The sequence below is a fragment of the Urocampus carinirostris genome, chromosome 9 (assembly GCF_059441175.1).
Source record: "Urocampus carinirostris isolate Australia breed hairy pipefish chromosome 9, RoL_Ucar_1.0, whole genome shotgun sequence".
NCBI classification, from domain to species: domain Eukaryota; kingdom Metazoa; phylum Chordata; class Actinopteri; order Syngnathiformes; family Syngnathidae; genus Urocampus; species Urocampus carinirostris.
In genome coordinates this window covers 4,645,621-4,665,097 of record NC_142357.1, presented here as the reverse complement: position 1 = coordinate 4,665,097, position 19,477 = coordinate 4,645,621, and the positions used below count along the sequence as shown (strand labels likewise).

The 19,477-nt window shown below is 40.2% G+C and overlaps 2 protein-coding genes and 1 pseudogene across 2 annotated transcripts; 1 reads left to right on the top strand and 2 right to left on the bottom strand.

The window, feature by feature from the left end:
• Positions 1-545: 545 nt before the first annotated feature.
• On the bottom strand, positions 546-691 carry LOC148359155 (5.8S ribosomal RNA; annotated as a pseudogene).
• A 2,462-nt stretch (positions 692-3,153) lies between these two features.
• Positions 3,154-7,676, bottom strand: LOC148359154 (DNA excision repair protein ERCC-6-like). The gene has a single exon (XM_088344313.1). It carries the CDS (start codon positions 7,571-7,573, stop codon positions 4,604-4,606), a length of 2,970 nt encoding a protein of 989 aa, XP_088200439.1. The 5' UTR covers positions 7,574-7,676; the 3' UTR covers positions 3,154-4,603.
• A 6,508-nt stretch (positions 7,677-14,184) lies between these two features.
• tmsb2 (thymosin beta 2) lies at positions 14,185-15,899 on the top strand. The gene is made up of 3 exons (XM_088344270.1): positions 14,185-14,352; positions 15,267-15,371; positions 15,460-15,899. The coding sequence occupies exons 2-3, from the start codon at positions 15,272-15,274 to the stop codon at positions 15,495-15,497; spliced, it is 138 nt and encodes a 45-aa protein (XP_088200396.1). The 5' UTR covers positions 14,185-14,352; positions 15,267-15,271; the 3' UTR covers positions 15,498-15,899.
• Positions 15,900-19,477: the final 3,578 nt, after the last annotated feature.

Below are 19,477 nucleotides of genomic sequence, written 5' to 3'. Positions count from 1 at the left end.
ATATTTACGGTTGTACAAAAACTTTTCATTCAGTAAAAAAAACACTGGTTTGAATATGAGGCTAAAATACATGAACTATCATACCATTGTTTATTTCATATCTAGAAATTTGTATAGTGGAATCCCTACCTATGGGTCGCCACAATTTACCTATATTTACTATTACAGTATTTGTATTCTGTTACATTGCTGTTTTTCTTTTTTGGTTTGACTTTCAGAATTTTGTTTTGCAGTTTTAATAGAAAAAAAGCAACCATATACATATATATATATATATATATATATATATATATATATATATATATATATATATATATATATATATATATATATATATATATATATATATATATATATACATATATATATATATATATATATATATATATATATATATACAGTAAGTAAATTATTATTTTTTAGACCCGGCTAATGGGGAGCTAAAAGTGAAAATCTGCGAAGTAGCGACGCCCCTTCAAAAAAAAAAAATCTCATCTCATCTCATTATCTGCACCGCTTATCCTTATTAGGGCCGCGGGGGGGCTGGAGCCCATCCCAGCCATCTCCGGGCAGTGGGCAGGGGACACCCTGAACTGGTTGCCAGCCAATCGCAGCTGCAAATCACATTAGTTCTCGCAGCTAGCTGCGTTCTTCATCGACGCACGAGCCGAGTGATCCACCGCTAAGAGTCGTACAGCTGGGCGATTTTACGTCCGCCCGGGACGATCGGAGACAAATTCACGACAGGGTTTTTACAGCGGGTGCCGTTCGGTTGCTCCCGCGAGCGAGCCCCTAACCCGCAGCGCGGGTACTTTTGGGCACGATACGCACGACACCGACACAGTTACGGGGGTCCCGCGCACGTCCGCCGCCTTTCGCCCGCCGCGAGCGGACGGCTGCCTGTCGTCGCGCCACGCTACTGGGGTCGTCGAACAAGCGTGCTTCCCCCAGTTACGGGGGTAGCCCGATCACGCCCGCCGCCTTTTGTCGGGTTTTTTTTTAACCATTACAGACCGCGAAGCTCTGAAGCCGCGAACGTCGAACCGCAAAGTAGCGAGGTCCGCTATATATATATATATACTGGACTGTCTCAGAAAATTTGAATATTGTGATAAAGTTCTTTATTTTCTGTAATGCAGTTAAAAAAACAAAAATGTCATACATTCTGGATTCATTACACATCAACTGAACTATTTCAAGCCTTTTATTATTTGAATATTGCTGATTTTGGCTTACAGCTGAAAAAAACTCAAAAATCCTATCTCAAAATATTAGAATACTTCCTCAGACCAAGTAAAAAAATAATTTTATAACAGCAAAACTAAATCAAACATTTGAAAATGTCCATTGATGCACTCAGTACTTGGTTGGGAATCCTTTTGCACGGATTACTGCATCAATCCGGCGTGGCATGGAGGCAATCAGCCTGTGGCATTGCTGAGGTGTTATTGATGCCCAGGATGCTTCGATAGCGGCCTTCAGCTCATTTGCATTTGTAGGTCTGGTGTCTTTCATCTTCTTCTTAACTATACCCCACAAATTCTCGATGGGGTTCAGGTCAGGGGAATTAGCAGGCCAATCAGGGACAGTGATGCCATGGTCAGTGCACCAGTTACTGGTGGTTTTGGCACTGTGGGCAGGTGCCAGATCATGCTGGAAAATGAAATCCTCATCTCCATAGAGCTTTTCAGCAGATGGAAGCATGTAGTGCTCTAAAATCTCTTGGTACACAGTTGCATTTACTCTGGACTTGATGAAACACAGTGGACCAACACCAGCAGCTGACATGGCTCCCCAAACCATTGCTGACTGTGGGAACTTCACACTGGATTTCAAGCAACTTGGATTTTGCTCTTCTCCAGCCTTTCTCCAGACTCTGGCGCCTTGACTTCCAAATGAAATGCAAAACTTGCTTTCGTCTGAAAAGAGGACTTTGGCCCACTCTGCAACTGTCCAGTGCTTCTTCTCCATAGCCCAAGTCAGACGCTTCTTCCGTTGTCTTGAGTTCAGAAGTGGCTTTACCATGGGAATACGCCTATTGTAGCCCATTTCCCGGACACGTCTGTGAACTGTGGCTTTTGATACCTGGACTCCAGCTTCAGCCCACTGTCTTTGAAGCTCCCTCAAATTCTGGAAGCGGCTCTTCTTCACAATTTTGTTAAGGCTGCGGTCATCTCTCTTGGTTGTGCAGCGTTTCCGGCCACATTTTTCCCTTCCGACAGACTTTTTGTGGATATGCTTTGAAACTGCACTCTGTGAACAGCCTGCTCTTTGAGAAATTTCTTTTTGTGTCTTACCCTCCTGATGGAGGGTATCAATGATGGTCCTCTGGACAGCAGTCAGATCAGCAGTGATTTAGTTTACTGAACCAAGCTGAGTGTTTTTAAGGCTCAGGAAACCCTCGCAAGGTGTTTCGAGTTAATTAGATGATTCAGGTGATTAGTTGAATAGCCTACTTGTATACTTTTTCATGATATTCTAATATTTTGAGATAGGATTTTTGAGTTTTCTTAAGCTGTAAGCCAAATTCAGCAATATTAAAATAATAAAAGGCTTGAAATAGTTCAGTTGATGTGTAATGAATCCAGAATGTATGACATTTTTGTTTTTTTAATTGCATCACAGAAAATAAAGAACTTTATCACAATATTCTAATTTTCTGAGACAGTCCAGTATATATATGTTTGGATTCCAATTTGTAAAAGGGATATACGTTTCAGTATGGATTATAATTATTCGATATCAATAACAAGTGTTGGTGGTATAGTGGTGAGCATAGCTGCCTTCCAAGCTGTTGACCCTGGTTAGCGTTAGGGTCCGGTTCGATTCCGGCCAATCTTTAAGCGCTTTGGGAAGCCTTAACATTTCAATAAAAACTGACCCTTTCAGACGATCACAATTAAAAACTAACTCAAGGGGGGCAGGGTTTAAATTATGCAATGATCATGAAATTTCTGAGCAAATAGTATCAGATTGGTATCAATACATACTACCCTGTATTAAAATGATCGAATTGATACCAAAAATACCAGTATCGCCTGAGCATCATGTCACTGGCCTATTTACCCCAGAAAAGATCCACATTCCTGTTTAAACTCAATCAGTTTTTATGTCAGTACCCATATTGATTAAAAACAATCAGAAACAATGATCTCGTGTTTCAGTAATTTTTTTTTTATTTAGGTCCCATCAGATAAGCACACTCACTGCTATGTGAAATTGTTGCCTTTTGTCAAATGCACGACGCAAAAAATTAAACCCTCAAAATTTCTATCGTATATCATTACAGTAGAGCCCTGGCATACGACATGGATCGGTTCAGAGGAAGGGATCGCAGAGTGCAATCGCCAGATAGTGGGGGATCGAAACCTATGCTAATTATCTCGAAATCCTATGTACACCAGATAACAAATAACAAAATATAGAGTAAGTACTACTTATATGTAACATTTGTGAAGAGGATTTCATAAGATTATAAAAAAAGAAACTGAAAAGTGGGACTTGAGCGGATTCATGCAAGGGTGGAGATAGCAGAAAAAACATTTCGAACCATAAAGACAAAATGTCGTATAGCGGGGACACCGTATCCCAGTGGTCTAGTGTATAGAAATGCAGACATCTTTTAATGACATAACTATTACCTCATTCAATGCCATAAAGTACAAATACGTTTTCAGAAGCATTGTCCCTGAGTGCAGAAACGTAAGAATCTTTTTTGTTTGTTTTAGTTTTAAAAACTATAATAAAGTGTTTGGTGCAGCTCATCTGTAAGTATCAAGCCTCTGGGAAATATTTCAGTATGATAAATCACCATTAGATGGCAGAAGTGACTTTGATTAGATCTTTGTCCACATATCAAGCAAGCCTTCACTTCTTAAAGATGCATCCTGTATCCAGCGATTGAGTGTGTACGCGACCTCATATAGCAGGTAGGCATAATAAAGCATTGTGGTCAGAGTAGCTATGATATGCATACATACAGTTTTTAAAAAGATCAGATTCCCATTATTGTCAGGGTGGAGGGGATGACGTTCGGTGCATGTACACAGGAATTTGATCTCCATCACGTCACCTGTAGACATCGGGTGCTGAAAAGTTGCAAAGTTCATGGATCACTTACAGTATCGATAACTTCAGTGATCTTGCATTAATTTGTTATTTTGTGTAAAATTAGCCCTTGTGTTTATGAAAAGCATTGTTTAAATTTTGGAGGTATCACACATAGAAAAGAAAGCATCAATGTGAAAGTTCTGCTTGAAATGCATTCTTTCGGAAGTTTTCCTGGAAATAACTAATATCGAGAAATCCTTTAATGTTTAATTTTTAATGTTTTAAGCTAGAAACAGTTTTTTCTAATAAAAGATGAGAGTTATAGCTTTCTTTGAGTATATCGCATAAAACTAAATTCTGTGCATGCCTTCAAAAATGAGTGAAAACGACAATTGACAGGCACCCGCTCTTCCCATTCGAAAAAAACGTCTGGCATTGAATGAGTTAATAAAACACAGCTCCAGCTGGAATTATACAAAAGACAACCTGTGCTCTAACGGCTCGAAAGGAGCTTTAACTTCTAAAGTTGAATTTGAACGTTTGAACATTTAGCTCAGGAGTAGTTGAGCTTCCTGTAGAGGCGTATGGTCATGGCCTGAATTTCAGGATCTCCAGGTCTGATGTCGATAGCCTGGAGGAAGGAATCCAAGGCCTGACTGAGTCGTCCTCGCCTGAGGGACTGGCGGCCTCGCGTCACCAGTGCCTCATAGGCGTCAATGCCGCCTGCTGCCGCTTGGGCTGCACAAGCATCGAGCATTTCTGCCTCGCTGGTTGACTCTTCTGAGATGCCATTGGAAGGAGATTCTTCTACCTCTTCCTCCTCTTCTACCTCCTCAATCTCTTCCACGACTTCCTCGTCCCAGTTGGTAGGCTCTTCGTCGTCGTCGTCTTCCTTATTCGAAGACCTGACCTGCTTACAGTAAACAGCGCTTTTCTTGGAAGTTGTGAGTGGCGGGGATAATGTGGTGGACGAGTCAGGCATTAGCTGCTCTTCCTCCTCCACCTCGATAACTTCTACGCTGTCATAAACAAGGGGCTTCCCCTTCTTCTTCTTCGAGTCCGTCTCTTTGTGTCCCCGGTGCCCGAGTGACTTGTCCACGTCGAACGTTCCTGATTGCTGAAGCTGCGATAAAAGCTTCTCGTCATCATCTTGATACAAGATTTCGCTCCCCTCCTCCATACCAATTGGTGAAGGAGGCTCTCTCTGCCCATCCTCACTTTCATCTAGCTTCAGTTCGCTAATGTCGACGTTACAACCATCAACTGGAACACTTTCCAACCCACCTGTTTCCCAACTCTTTGCCTGCTTCAAGGAAGTCCTGCTGTTGTCCAGTTTTTCTTTCCCAGTTCCTTCACATGTACTTCTTCGTGCTGGGGATGTGTTGCTTCGGCGCGGTGAGCGCTTTTGCTCGGCAAGTTTTTTCTCTTTGACCGGTTCTTCGCGCTCACTCACTGACTTTCGCCGCCATACCGGTTTGGTGTTGGACTCCGTGACGTTGGTAGACCGCATATGCAGATCCGACTCAGCCTTCACCAGCTCTTGGGCCTTCTGGACTCGCCCTTCGATGTACTGCTGCTCCTCCTGATCCTGCAGATCTTCATCAAACTCCACGTTGAGGGAGAACATGAGAGTGTGATCAGATATACCAAACATGTCCATGGTGTGGAGATAAGCCAGGTGGAGATCGAGGTCTGGGTCGGTGTTCCGGTGTTTGGTGTGGAGAGATTGCAGCAGCATCTGTGTGGAGGAAGACCTGGTGTCCTCCAGGCTGAAGAGCTCCCGCAGCTCCTGCTTGCTGAAGTAGCGGAAGGGGTTCTTCTCGTCTCCAGTGGTCTGCCGGATAAGCGAATCCTTGAAGACCTGCCGTCTGTAGATCTTTTCCTCGACCGTGCCACATGTAATGAGTCGGTAGATTACCACGTTCTTCGTCTGGCCGATGCGGTAGGCTCTGTCCACGGCCTGCGCGTCTGTGGCTGGGTTCCAACTGGGATCGTAAATTACCACCCTGTCTGCCGCCGTCAGGGTGATGCCAACACCCCCCACCTGGGTGGTGAGAAGGAAAACCGAGTATTTGTCATCCGTCTGGAAAAGAGTGATAAGTCGCTCTCGCTCCGCCACTTGAGTGATAGTCCCATCCAGACGCAGAACTTTGAATCCTTGGTTCTTCAGGATACGCTGGAGGATATCCAGCACCATCCTGTAGTGGGCGAAAACCAGCGTGCGGTGGCCTTCTTCCCGGAGACGTTTCAGGAGAGTGATAAGGAAAGCCAGTTTACCGGATTCTGCAATCAAGATTTCGTCTGGAACGTTGGTGATACTCTGACCGCTCTCTTCATCTTTGTTGGCTGCTTCCCGAGCCTCTCGGAGACCCAAGGTGGTGATGGCTCGTGCCGAGAGGAGCCTGGGATGGTCACACAGTTTTTTGAGGACGGTAAGCTCAGCCAGGGGGGACCTGGATGTCATGAGTAGCTCCTTTATGTGATCCAAGGAAATGAACTTCCAGTAGATGTCCTCCTGAATGTTACTGAGGTACGTCCATACAATCAGGTCGTTTTTCCTGGTCAACGTAGGCATGCTGACCCCGAGGTCCTTCTGCAACTCCAGCTTCTTTTCTTTTGCGCTTTCTGAGCGGTTCCGTATGTCGTCGTTGTTTTTCTGCACTTCTGCCTTGGTCCTACGCAGGAAATAGGGCTGGATGATGGCTGTCAGGTTTTCCGACATCCTGGAGCCAAGTGCCATCTCCCCCGGAGTGGCATCCTTCTCGCGGGCGCGAATGATGGGATTCTCGTACTCCATTTTGAAGGTTTTCAGCGTCCCCAGCAGAGCTCCTTGACAGGCAAAGTCAAACAAGGCCCACATCTCTTGAAGATTGTTTTGGACCGGAGTGCCAGTCAGCAGCAATCTGTTTCTGGAAGGAATGGCGGAGGCACACTTGGCAGTCTTGGTGGTGCAAGTCTTGATCTTGTGGGCCTCATCCAAGATCATGTAATCCCATTCAAAATCATGTCCCTGGTAGGACGAAAGCTGCTGCCAGTTGTTCATGAGCATGGTGTAAGTGGTGATCATCACGCCGCCTTTACTCATGATTTTTTCCAGGTCCCTGCTGCGCTCTGCCTTGGTGTTGCCATGGAACTCTTTGACCCGCAGACCAGGCGTCCATTTCTTTAACTCCTTGGTCCAGTTGGTGACCAGCGAGGTTGGCATGACCAACATGGTGTGTTTGATGAGCTCGTTGTCGTACATGGCCGAAAGGAAAGAGATGATTTGGATGGTTTTGCCCAGGCCCATGTCGTCAGCCAGGATGCCGCCTTTGCGCCCATCCCGGTAAAGGCCGTACAAAAATGCCACACCTTCCTTCTGATAGTCGTATAGTTTGTTGTAGAGCTCCCTAAACAGCCTCAGACCGCAGTTGTTGACATTTACATACTCGTCGTCATCGTCCTCTAAATTCTGTGCCCAAATCTTCTCTATTTTTCCAACTCGCTTTTGTAGTTTGTCACTGTGGTGGGCTTTGTAGGCCATCTTGTAGAGCTAGAGCTCTGCTCATTTCACTTTGCCAGGCCGCATCCTTTCTGTCTTGGTCGTAACTGTGAGCAAGGGGACGTCAATACCGCCATTGAGAAGTGCTCACTTTCCCGTGACATCAGACACTTGTGACATCACCAACTTGTGTCATCTTTAGATCAAGCATCTAGTCAGACAATCATCAAAGAATGCAGCCTCTATGACTAACAACAAACTATATGCTTATGTAGAAAATAAGTAAACATGTTTTTTTTTTATTCCTGAAAATCTTTAAACAAGGAGGGAAATTGTCGAGAAAAATTGTTCAAACCTCACATTGTTTATTTGCTGTTAATAGTGTCAATAAAATTGTTCAACCCCAAAAAAATTGGGCTAAATTGCTGTTAAAATTGTCGAGAAAAATTGTTCAAACCTCACATTGTTTATTTGCTGTTAATAGTGTCAATAAAATTGTTCAACCCAAAATTAGGACTAAAAAGCAAAATCTAATATGGCCCGCCACAACTTTTTGCAATCTTTCTATTGTTTGCATGTGGACATATATGAATCTAAAGGAATGACACTAGGCAGGCAGGATATCAGATGTCAGAAGTGCAGATCTGTTACATGTCCAACACTAGCACTTTGTGAAACAACCTGCACGTGTTGACATGACTTGAAATTAAAAACAAAAAACAAAAATGAACTCCGTTAAATAAAGCATGCAATATGACACTATTCTAAAGCCAAAAACTCTTCCCCAGAGCCAATACCATCCTAAACAAGTGCAGGAGACTGTGATAAATGTATATCGTGCTATCATGCGAATTGTATAGTGTATAGAAATGGGTATTGATATCTCATATATTGACTTGGTCTATGGTTACGATGCAAGTACTACTGAGGGCAACCTCCATGCACTACCTTGTAAAAACAAATATAAGAAAATATTTACAAGTTAGTTAGTTGGAGACTGGCCCAAGTTGTAAAATTAGTGCATCGTAACAATAGTGGTATGAAAAGTAGTGCATTAACACTTAGCAGAAACGATATTTTGAAATAAGTCGATTAACAAAATATTAGTACCCATTTTTCAATGCAACTATCAAGATATGTATATATTATTATGTCTTGCATGCTTCTTAAGGGTGGTGATGGCCCTGGAGAGAAAGCCCTTTCTAAGTCAGTTAGTGCTTGTTTTAAGAGACCTGTAGCGCCTACTACTGGCAGGCAGCAGGTCAAAAAGGTGGTCTAGTTTGTGAAAAGAGTCCTTTACAAAATAGATGCTCCGCTGAGGAATCGCAAGCCAGAAATTTCCTTCAAACTAGGCAAAGAGCAGCATATTTTTGGGCCCGTATTGACATTACTTTTTTACTGTCTGCTGCTGTGTTACCAGCACAGCAAACTGTGATGCTGGATAGCGTCAACGCCATATTTTGAAAAACATTTTCTTTAAATGAGGATTAAACTGTTCAAACGGGGGACATGAATGTAACTGGAAAGACTCATTTTATTGTTGACTTGGTGTGACCAAACTAATTGTGACCTGGTTGTCCAAAAATGAGGATTCCTTCATCTTTGGTCACTTCTCGATGTCTCATTTTTCCTCACACTGTTGTTGTTTTTCCTTGCCCTCGTGTAGCTCAGGGGTTTTTGTTACTACCCGAATTGTGGGCCTGTGCAGCCCTTTGAAACTCTTTCTGATTAAGTGCTGGACGAAGAAATGAGACTTGACGAGACGAGGAAATTTGGAAAATTTGGTTTTATAAAAAAGCATGCCATTGTGCAGTATTTTTGCTTCCTTCCAGTAATCAGCTGTAAAATTGGTAGGTGGCAGAAAAAAAAACAATTTAAATTTTCTTTTGATATATTAAGCAGGGAAATATATTTAATAACTTGCTTGTTGAAGATGTTTCAAATCAGCTATTTCAAACTCTGTTTTAGCTCTATAGACTTGAGGTTGTCTGGCAGGCCAGACCAGTAAAAGAATGTCAATTTTTAGCTTACAGTAGTTTTCAGGATTATGTTCTAACATTCGGCCTACTCAGGAAACCAATCCTGCATATTATAATCTTGGATGACAAGGGATCTTACATTAACACTACACATTGAAGCAATATGGGACAAAATGCCTTTCTTGATTGGCATTGAATGTGTTGACTGGTTTATTTTAACATTTGAGTGAAGTGTTTTCCATAGAATTATGTCAGACCCTTGTGGGTGGAAAGTCTGGGTGTGTATACGGGGGCATGCTCCTCCGAGAGTAACTTGTGTAGATATGTCCGAAAAATATGGGAAATAGTCAAACCAAGAGTTAGCTTAATCAATCAACCACTTATCTGGGATTTAAGTATTTTAACAAACACACAAACATAGGATAATATATTTTTCCAAAGTGTTTCCGTTGCAGCATTAATCAGGCATAACTATAACCCATCCTCTGGACTTAAAGACCAAACAAATTACAATGTTTTTGGGCTGTGATTGAAAATTGTGCTGAACATGAGGGGACACTTGAGGTGGTTTTAAATCAAAGACTAATAGAACATTAGGGCAGTTTTTACCAGAAACTATGTTGTCAGCCTCAAGGAATACTGCTCCACTGTACTAACAAGGATCGATGACACAACTGGTCATGTAACAGAGTTAAACGTTGCAATAATCAGTCAAAGCAACACTGCATTATGGACCTATGGGCAAGGAGGGACCAAGAGATAGATTTGGTTTGGCTCTGATGGAGGGCAATAAAATGTATCATCACATTGTGACATTGTGCTTGCTGTTAAAAAAGTCATATTGAAATATGATATTGTGAATGTGCTTAATTGCTGTTGAGATTGTCATGATTGTTTTTTCTGTTATTAGTGTCAATAAATTTGTTCAAACCAAAAAAAAAAAAAAAAATCCCAGTTTAGTTATGACCGTAATACAGTATATGCTAAATAATCATACCAATCAATGACTAACCTAGGAATCAAATGTAACAATAATCATGCAAACTAAATAATTCACAAAGTGCTTTGACTACAGCTGCTGGTTGCATTAACCATGTATATATATATATATATATATATATATATATATATATATATATATATATATATATATATATATATATATATATATATATATATGCGATTGGCTGGCAACCAGTTCAGGGTGTCTCCTGCCCACTGCCCGGAGATGGCTGGGATGGGCTCCAGCCCCCCCCCCCCCCCCCCCCACCCCCGACCCTAATGAGGATAAGCGGTACGGCTGATGAGATGAGATGAGATATATATATATATATATATAATAGTTTATCCCATATATATACTATTACATCATTCCCTCATCTAAAACATACAACCTAATTGAGTAACAAATGTATTTTTCTCCAGTATATTAGTGATCTTTTTAATGTTCAGCACCAATTATTTTCTCAACACCACAGTGAAGGTGGAGTATCTCTTTACGTGACCAGGCGACACATATTCACCATAGATTACCAATTTACGACATTGTCAAATCAAGACAAAAGCACCCCCCCCCCCCCCCCCCATTTTCACAGAATTCAATAAAAATGCCTATAATTTGCTATAGACTGGCGTAGTAAGATGAAATATTCGTTGTATTTTGTAGCACTTGAACAGGAGTGTATTCATTTTACAAACATGGTGTTACTGCAAATGTCCAGCAGACCGCACTAACGCACCATAAATGACCAAGAAACAGTCAACAGTGTAAATAAAAAATAAGCAGTGCTTGATTTTTTTTATATTTTTTTTGCGTAGTTTTTTTTTATTAGTTTGTAGTACTGAATAGTAATTTATTACAAACAGGCATAGTAGGGAAGATTTGTAGTATTTGGTAGCTTTGGCAACACATTCCAAGGGACCTTGAGTACATAGAGGCATAAAAGGAAGTTTTCATGCTGGTCTTTCTCACAGGGTTAACTTAACTAATCATCAGAATTATACATTATTATGTTGGGGGAATCGGCTGTTATAAGTGGTATTTACTGCAAATGACCTTAATAACTCACAACAGATAAATGCAGTGTGGAAACGCCCACTTTACGTGACGTCAGAGATGAAAGCAATTCAATCATTGTTTTACTTAAGGATGATGTAATCACGGTCTCGGATTAATGCAAGCATGTGACATCATAATCATTTCATATACACAGGAGGAAACAAAGCTTTGTTGTCAATAATACATCCAATTTCTATAATTTATTTATTTTATTGTAAATTTCAAGATTTTTTGTTTTGCTGCTGTTGGTGTCGGTGGATACAAAAAAAAATCGACTTTGGCCTGGACGGATCTATTGACACTAACAAAGATGTTATACAACGAAATTGTGAATACGCTTGATTGCTATTAAGATTTTCGAGAAGGGTTGTTCAAACCTCACATTGTGTTTGCTGTTAAACGTCATATTGAAATATAATATTGTGAATGTGCTTGATTGCTGTTGAGATTGTCAAGATTGTTTTCTGTTATTAGTGTAAATAAATTTGTTCAAACAAAAAAAAAATCAAGATTTTTTTTCCTATTTTACTGTTTTTTTAGTTATAAACTGTTATATTTTTTGTGTGTATGTGTAGCATGTAAAAGGCGTAAGTAATAAATAGATAGATAGATAGATAGATAGATAGATAGATAGATAGATAGATAGATAGATAGATAGATAGATAGATAGATAGATAGATAGATAGATAGATAGATAGATAGATAGATAGATAGATAGATAGATAGATAGATAGATAGATAGATAGATAGATAGATAGATAGATAGATAGATAGATAGATAGATAGATAGATAGATAGATAGATAGATACTTTGTTCATCCCCGAAGGGAAATTCACATTTCCAGCAGCATCCCTGAGCTGAGAACAAACAATCGAGAACAATCGAAAATAACACGGGAGCTGCTGGAGTGGCTGCCATTCGTGACGGCGCCGGAAGAAACGATTCAATTTGAATCATGTACAAACAAACAAACAAAATATTTAAATGGCCTGTTTTGACTTGTTTGAGTCGAAGTTGAAACTAAAGAGGGAAAAGGAAAACGAAATTGATATTTCACACGTATTAAAATCATTAAAAAGTACATTAAAAAAAACGTCCATCCATCCAATATCTGGACCATTTATTCTCAGTACGGTCGCAAGGTGGATGCATCGATGGTAAAAAAAAAAGTCCTTTAAATAATTTAATACTGTGAAGAACTGGAACACATATGACGTGCCCTCATGAAGGCTTTAGATCAGGGGATGGTGTGATAAGAGATTGGAGTCTGTACAGCCCTTTGAGACTTCTTGTGATGAAGGGCAATACAAATAAACATGGTCTTGACTTGGGACTGTAGAAAGCAGGAAATTGGAATGGATGGGGTTGGAGTGTGATTGTATGCTCGTACTCACAGTTTTTGTTAGTTTAGAGTGAAAATGGTGAAAGTAAGAAAATGGCTGTTTCAAATAGAGTCCAATTTAGTAAACATGATCAAAAATGCAGGTCACAACCACTAAAAATGCACATGTAAAAATAATGTTGTCAGATCATTTATCCTTAATGAGTGCATTCCTTAAAGGGACAGTGTGTATTATTTGACCACTATATGACGCCTCATGGTGTAATGCAGGTGACTCAAATTCACGGGCCGGGACCAACTGCGGACTAGGGGTTGATAGTTTGTAGCTCATGTAGCTCCCTGGCACGTTTCCTAAAATGTTTACTCGATGAAAAAGATGGCGGAGGGAAATATATATTTTTTTGGTTTTAGTATGGTTTCAGTATAATGAAAAACATGACTTAAACACTTAACACTTTCCAAACCTGTAAATGTGTTAAATAAATATTACATTTCAACTAGGGTGGTAACTATAAAACAAGGGGGAAGATCAGCTGGTTCAAGTTCATGGGTAGGAATTGACTGGTTTGTCTGCGCCTCTCTCACTGGTATCAGGTTGTAAAAACTCAAGGTACAGGTTGTCACCTAAAACACAGCAGTCATTGATAGTGACGGGAAGTTGTGGCTCTCAGCCTTGAACCCCTGCCTGGAGAACCTAATTGCAATGCAAAACTCCGGCCGGTTCTCCTCCGCTTGTTTTCCTCTTTTTCGTTCTCCCCCAGAGCCGAGCTGTACCAGCCCAATCAACACCCCTTTTAAAGGGGCACACAGGCGGTATCCAACAACAGGACGGAGTAGTCACGTGTTGCATAATTTTCCACAGGATACGCTACATACAACTTAGTCATTTTGATAGTCTCCTAATATAGCGAATATCGATACATAGAACATATGTTGTATTCATATAAGGCGTTCTGTATAGAAGGCTTTTAATTTGGTGCGGCTTTAGACAAATTTGTTGTTTAGGTCCAATATGGCTCTTTAATTATCTTGGGTTGCCGACCCCTGCGCTATAGCAACCATGTATAAAAGACAGATTACTTTAAGAACTAAAATGCCAAGCAACAACAAAAAATTAACCATGCACTTGTTGTATTGTTCAGTACAAACACATGTTTACAGCCTGACCATCACAGAGTGACTCCTGTCATTGACCACAAATATTGATGACAAAGAAGACTGACTAAGCTCTTAGTCATTCTCTCTCTCTCCATCCATTCCTGACTCTCACTCTACCTCCCTCCCTCCGATCCCTCCCTCCTTTTTAATACCCTAACAGTGGACACAGGCAAGCGTGCACACACCAGCGGATACACTTCAAACGTCCCTTCTTCTAAAGCTCAATAACCGTTCCTTCATCTTTACTGGTGGATTTAAGTCCACTGTTTGCGTGGAACATCGGTAAGATCCTTTCTGGCATGTATCTCCACTTCTCTGTGTTCTTGTATTTCTGGATGATTGAGACGAGGAAGTAGACAAAGGATTGGGGTGTGGCTGTATCACTGAAGGCAGCCTGCTAAAGGCAGAAAGGGGGCAGAAGATGTGCCTAGGAATGTTTGGGAATAATGCTGAGGTAATAAAGGGAATCGGATGTATGAGGAATTTGTTAATCTGAGAAACTTGCCCTGATCAGGGCTTGCTATCATGAATGCAAGACTGTAAAATATATCTATCTATACATATATATGTATATATCTATCTATACATATATACGTGTGATAAATATATATATATATATATATATATATATATATATATATATATATATATATATATATATATATATATATATATATATATATATATATATATTGCCATCTCATTTTTCTAATTTCAGTCTTTATTCCGTGTTTATCCTGGAGTGCCATGTCTGATCTCATTGCTAACAATGTTCGCTTTGTTATTATTAATGAAAATGAACACATTTTCTATTCCATTCCTTTCTGCTTTGAGACTGAAATCATTCAGTGTTGTTTATTTTAACAAGGTGGGAATGTGTAGGTGTGAAAACAGGCACAAGTGGGCGAGGCAAATCCAGGCAAAATGACTGCAGTCGAGTACCAGGCTGCAAGGGTGGATGCTTAAGGACAGAACAAAGAATTTACCCTCACGGAAGGGCGAAAAAGGGACAAAGGAACTAGGCAGTTAACTAAAATGAGGCACGTGGCGCTGCATAAGGAAAGAGTGCACCATGTCCATGTGTTAGCTGCGCAAAGCCACTCCCTTCACGTGCGACCTCAGATTCCCATATTTGAAGCATTTTAGCACCAATGAATACCAACAAAAATATATTTCTTCATTTTCCCTCTCTACAGCCAAAATGTCCGACAAGCCTGATATGACAGAGATTTCCCGTTTTGACAAGACAAAGCTTAAGAAGACGGAGACAAAGGAAAAAAATCCTCTCCCCACCAAAGAGAGTGAGCGCCCGTCATAGTACCTGTTCTCTGCTGCACCTAATGAACCTAATGAACTTTTCCGCTGAAGATTTTTCTTTCTTTTTTGCAGCTATCGAGCAAGAAAGAAAAGGAGATGCCACGCCTTGACTGCCAAGCACCCGAAGAAAAGATGCTAGGATGCCACAGCAAAATGCACTTTCTTTTAATTATCATGATTCTCAAATCTCCCACTTTGGTCTTCAAAAAAGGGTTCTGCTGAGTTCCTGGGGGGATTAACCTCATGGGGTCTCTTAATCATTTGAGTGTCAAGGGTTAACCTGGTCACGTGCCTCTTTTTGTTACTTGGTAGCTAATAGCTTGCCAATATTGCCAAACTGGGGAGTGGTGTTTGGATATAGCATCAAGAGGCAGGTAATCAGATAATGAATGGATCTTCGGAAATAAAAAGAGAGCGAGAGAGAGTTGACATTGGAGCCAAACTGTGGAGGATAATTACATGATTATTTTTTACTTTTCCTTTTGAAATAAATATCAAGATGTGGAACATTATGATTATGTATGTTTTGTTAGGCTATCTGCTACTACATTAAAATGAATAACAAACCTGTACGAAAGATTAGATCAGGGCTCAACAATGTGGTGACCATAGCCACCAGGTAGCCCTTGAAGACTAGAAATAGCTTGTCCCTGCTTGGGAAATGTCCTTTTTCTCGTTGAAATTATTATCTAAAAAAGGAGAAAAATGTAAAGAAAAATTCTTTACCTGAACATTGAAGGTCAAAACATACGCTCCAACTAATACTACAGGAGTAATAATAAAAATAATAACAAGAATAACAACAATAATACATTTATTTCAAAGCGCCTTTCAGGACATCCAAGGCCACCATACACAGAATATAAAACTATGATAAAACTACAATAAAACAAACAATGAATACGAAAATAAAAACAGAGTACAGTTAAAAAAAAGGAGGTCAGGCATGTTAGGAGGCTTATGGGTAAGCAAGTCTGTAGAGATTGGTTTTGAGTCTGGATTTGACAGGGTAGTGGTATCTCGGAGGTCAGGTGCTAATGAGTTCCAGAGCTGGGGGGCAGAGTACCTGAAAACTCTGCTCCTTGCTGAGACGGACAATGGGTATGGTGAGATAGAGGGAGAAGGAAGATCTGAAGATGCAGAATACTGTGTCAATATGAAGGAGGTCAGAAAGGTAGGAAAGGGCAAGGGTGTGGATGGCCTTTTAAGTGTACAGAAGAATTTTGTAGGAGATTCATTGGTTGATTGGGAGCCAGTGGAGTTTTTGAAGGACAGGGGTGATGTAGTGGTGAGAGGGTTTTTTGGTGATCTTGCAGGCATTAAAGTTCTGGATCAGCTGAAGTTTATGGAGGGACTTTAGAGGTAGGCCAAAGATGAGAGAATTACCGTAATCAAGGCAGAAATGACAAGGCTATGGAAGGGGATGGCAGTGGTGTCGGGGCTGTCGGAGGGGCGAAGACGTTTGGTTGAATGCAGGTTAAAGTAAGCGGACTGGATAATGTTATTTATATGAGAATGGAAGGAGAATGGATGACAGCTAGACTCTTAACCTGAAGGGAGGGAAAAATTAAGTAACTGTCAATGTAGAGGGGGAAGATCAACTTTAGATAAGGTGGATTTGGTGCCAATTAGAAAAAAAAACAGTTATTTTGCTGTTTAATTTTTAGCGTTGATGGTGAGCAATGATTTTATTTCAGATAGGCAAAAAGGAGGAGGGGTGAAGTGTGGAGTTTGGTTTGCATGAAAGGTAGAGTTGGTTGTCATGTTGAGGGAGGCAACAGGTAGGAGCAGGTAGTATTACTACTAACACCACCACTGTTATGAGTTACACAAATAATACCACCACTAATAATAATCAAAGTTAAACTGAGTACATTTTTTGTTTCCTAATTTAATATAATATTGGATGCTTTTACAAAAATCATTAGAGGAGGGGTCAACAGTGGCCCATCAACAAATGAGCTATTCGAGAAATAAGAAATTCAATATATGAGATGTCTTTAAAAAAATCATGCCCGGCATACAAGAGCAAATTAATGTTAAAATAATTTTCAGACACCACCGGGGCGGCAGTAGCTCAGGAAGTAAAGCGCTTGTCTTGGGATCAAGATAAGCAGGTAGTTGCCTTGCATGTGACTGTGTGTGAATGGGTAAGTATGAAGCACATTGTAAAGCGCTTTGGGAGGTCTTAATTGACTTGAAAAGTGCTGTATAAATGCAGACATACCATCACAGACTCCTTGAGGCAGGTTTAAAGTCATTGTATTATTATATTATTTGTATTATTAATTTATGTTCATGTTCAATTACTATTTGAAGGGGCTTTTAGTGATCAGGAAGATGTGTTTTATAGCTTTTTCAAGGTAACTTGGATGCTTTTGGGAGACCAGTAACTGATTTTTGTGTTTTGTTATCATTCAAATTTGTCTGAGATATAGGAAATTCTTGATATGAGCACAAGCCGAGAACGAATTAATTTCAAATGTAGAGTTAGGACTGTATTCCAAAAAGGTTGGTGAACACCTGGTTTGACAATATCTATACTCACTGGCCACAAAATTAGTGATGTAAGGTATATTAAATCTAGTTATTTGTAATTTTCTCTATTATCTCTATTATTCACGTCACAAATGGCTCTGATGGAATGTACTTGAGTTCATACTATTTTTATTACTTATTCTCTATTTTTCTACTCTTTTATATGTTTCTGTTTAAAATATATGCACACTTTCAGTCTTTATTTTGAAGGATACAGGAAAGTCATCTTGGTATGTTTTTACAACTGCTTGACTTCTTCCAAATAAAAACATTCAGGTCACTGGGCCACGGTGAGAGAAAGGGAGTCATTCAATGGAGTGGGTCCGTTTTTCTCCCCGCGGTTACTGGAGGCCTCCTGTTGATATCAAACCTGCATCTTCCTTGACTCTCATATCAGCCAAAGATTAATATCCCAAATTAATCTGTCATTTTGGTGCCGATACGACCCGGAACGTGCCCCAGCAGTCGTCTGACTGAGGAGGGAGAACTTTTCAACAGTTTTTTTTTTTCAAACAAAGGACCACCTGACTGGTTCTTCTTTTTCTCTCTCCCATCGAGTTTCAGTCAACGACCTGGGAAAACCGTTCTTCGAACAAGGGGAGGCTGATCTGATCAATCAGGTGGGATGCATTTTTGATATTAAGATTAAAAATAATTAAGGAAAGCCATAAAATGAAATAAGAGGTTGACAATTGGGGATTCATTAGCGAATTATTAAATTGGTTCGAGGGTTGTGCCTCACCGAGTCAAATATGATTGTGTATGTCCATATATATATATGATACATATATATATATATATATATATGTGTGTGTGTGTGTGATTCATATATTGACGAGCCGATTACCAGATTCGAGGGTTCGCCTCATCACTAACGGAGTCGGTAGAGCCTGTACGATTGATTACTAGTCTCAATCGAATGAAACTAGAGGAATAGGCCTCGTTTCAGTTGCTGTTAACGGAAAGTTAGACGGCACTTTTATGATATTACTAGAGGAATTTGCCTCGTAAATCAGAGAGAGAAGACGGGCATAAAGTGGTTCGCTTTTGAGAATATATATAATCTCTGCAGTCGGCAGAGTCCTCTGTTTGAAATCGTCTTAAAATGAGCAGGCCAAAATAAAATAACCCAGAATAAATACGTGGCTTCATTAAAGTGGGGAGTATTGTAGGAGTCTGTCTGTGGGCCCTATGTCTGTCTGTGTACGTGATTTATGTATCTGAGCTGTTAGTTACTTTTTGCATGTCCCTAACCCCTCCCGCATTCCTCTGGTGTCCTTTGTCTTATGTGTTGTGTACTGCGCATGCGCTCGCCGGCCCACGGAATTATTCCTGCGTTTTGGAGGGGGGGAGAAAGAGAGGCAGAACAAAGGATTCCTTTACACTCTCCTCTCCTTTTTCACTTGAAAATTGATAATTTAAGAAAGAAGAAGTTAGGTAAAATACAATTTGGTAATTTTACATGGATAAATTAAAAGCAATACCAGGAAATAAAATTAATAGAAAAAAAAAAAAAAGGCCATTTTTAGTTTAAAATTAGCAAGTCAAAGTT

What these genes read in the sequence shown, in the direction of transcription:
- LOC148359154 (XM_088344313.1), bottom strand. Translation starts at nt 7,573, where the DNA reads ATGGCCTACAAAGCCCACCACAGTGACAAACTACAAAAGCGAGTTGGA.
- tmsb2 (XM_088344270.1), top strand. Translation starts at nt 15,272, where the DNA reads ATGTCCGACAAGCCTGATATGACAGAGATTTCCCGTTTTGACAAGACA. An exon ending in TCCTCTCCCCACCAAAGAGA is followed by an intron (nt 15,372 to 15,459) that starts GTGAGCGCCCGT and finishes TCTTTTTTGCAG; the next exon opens with CTATCGAGCAAGAAAGAAAA.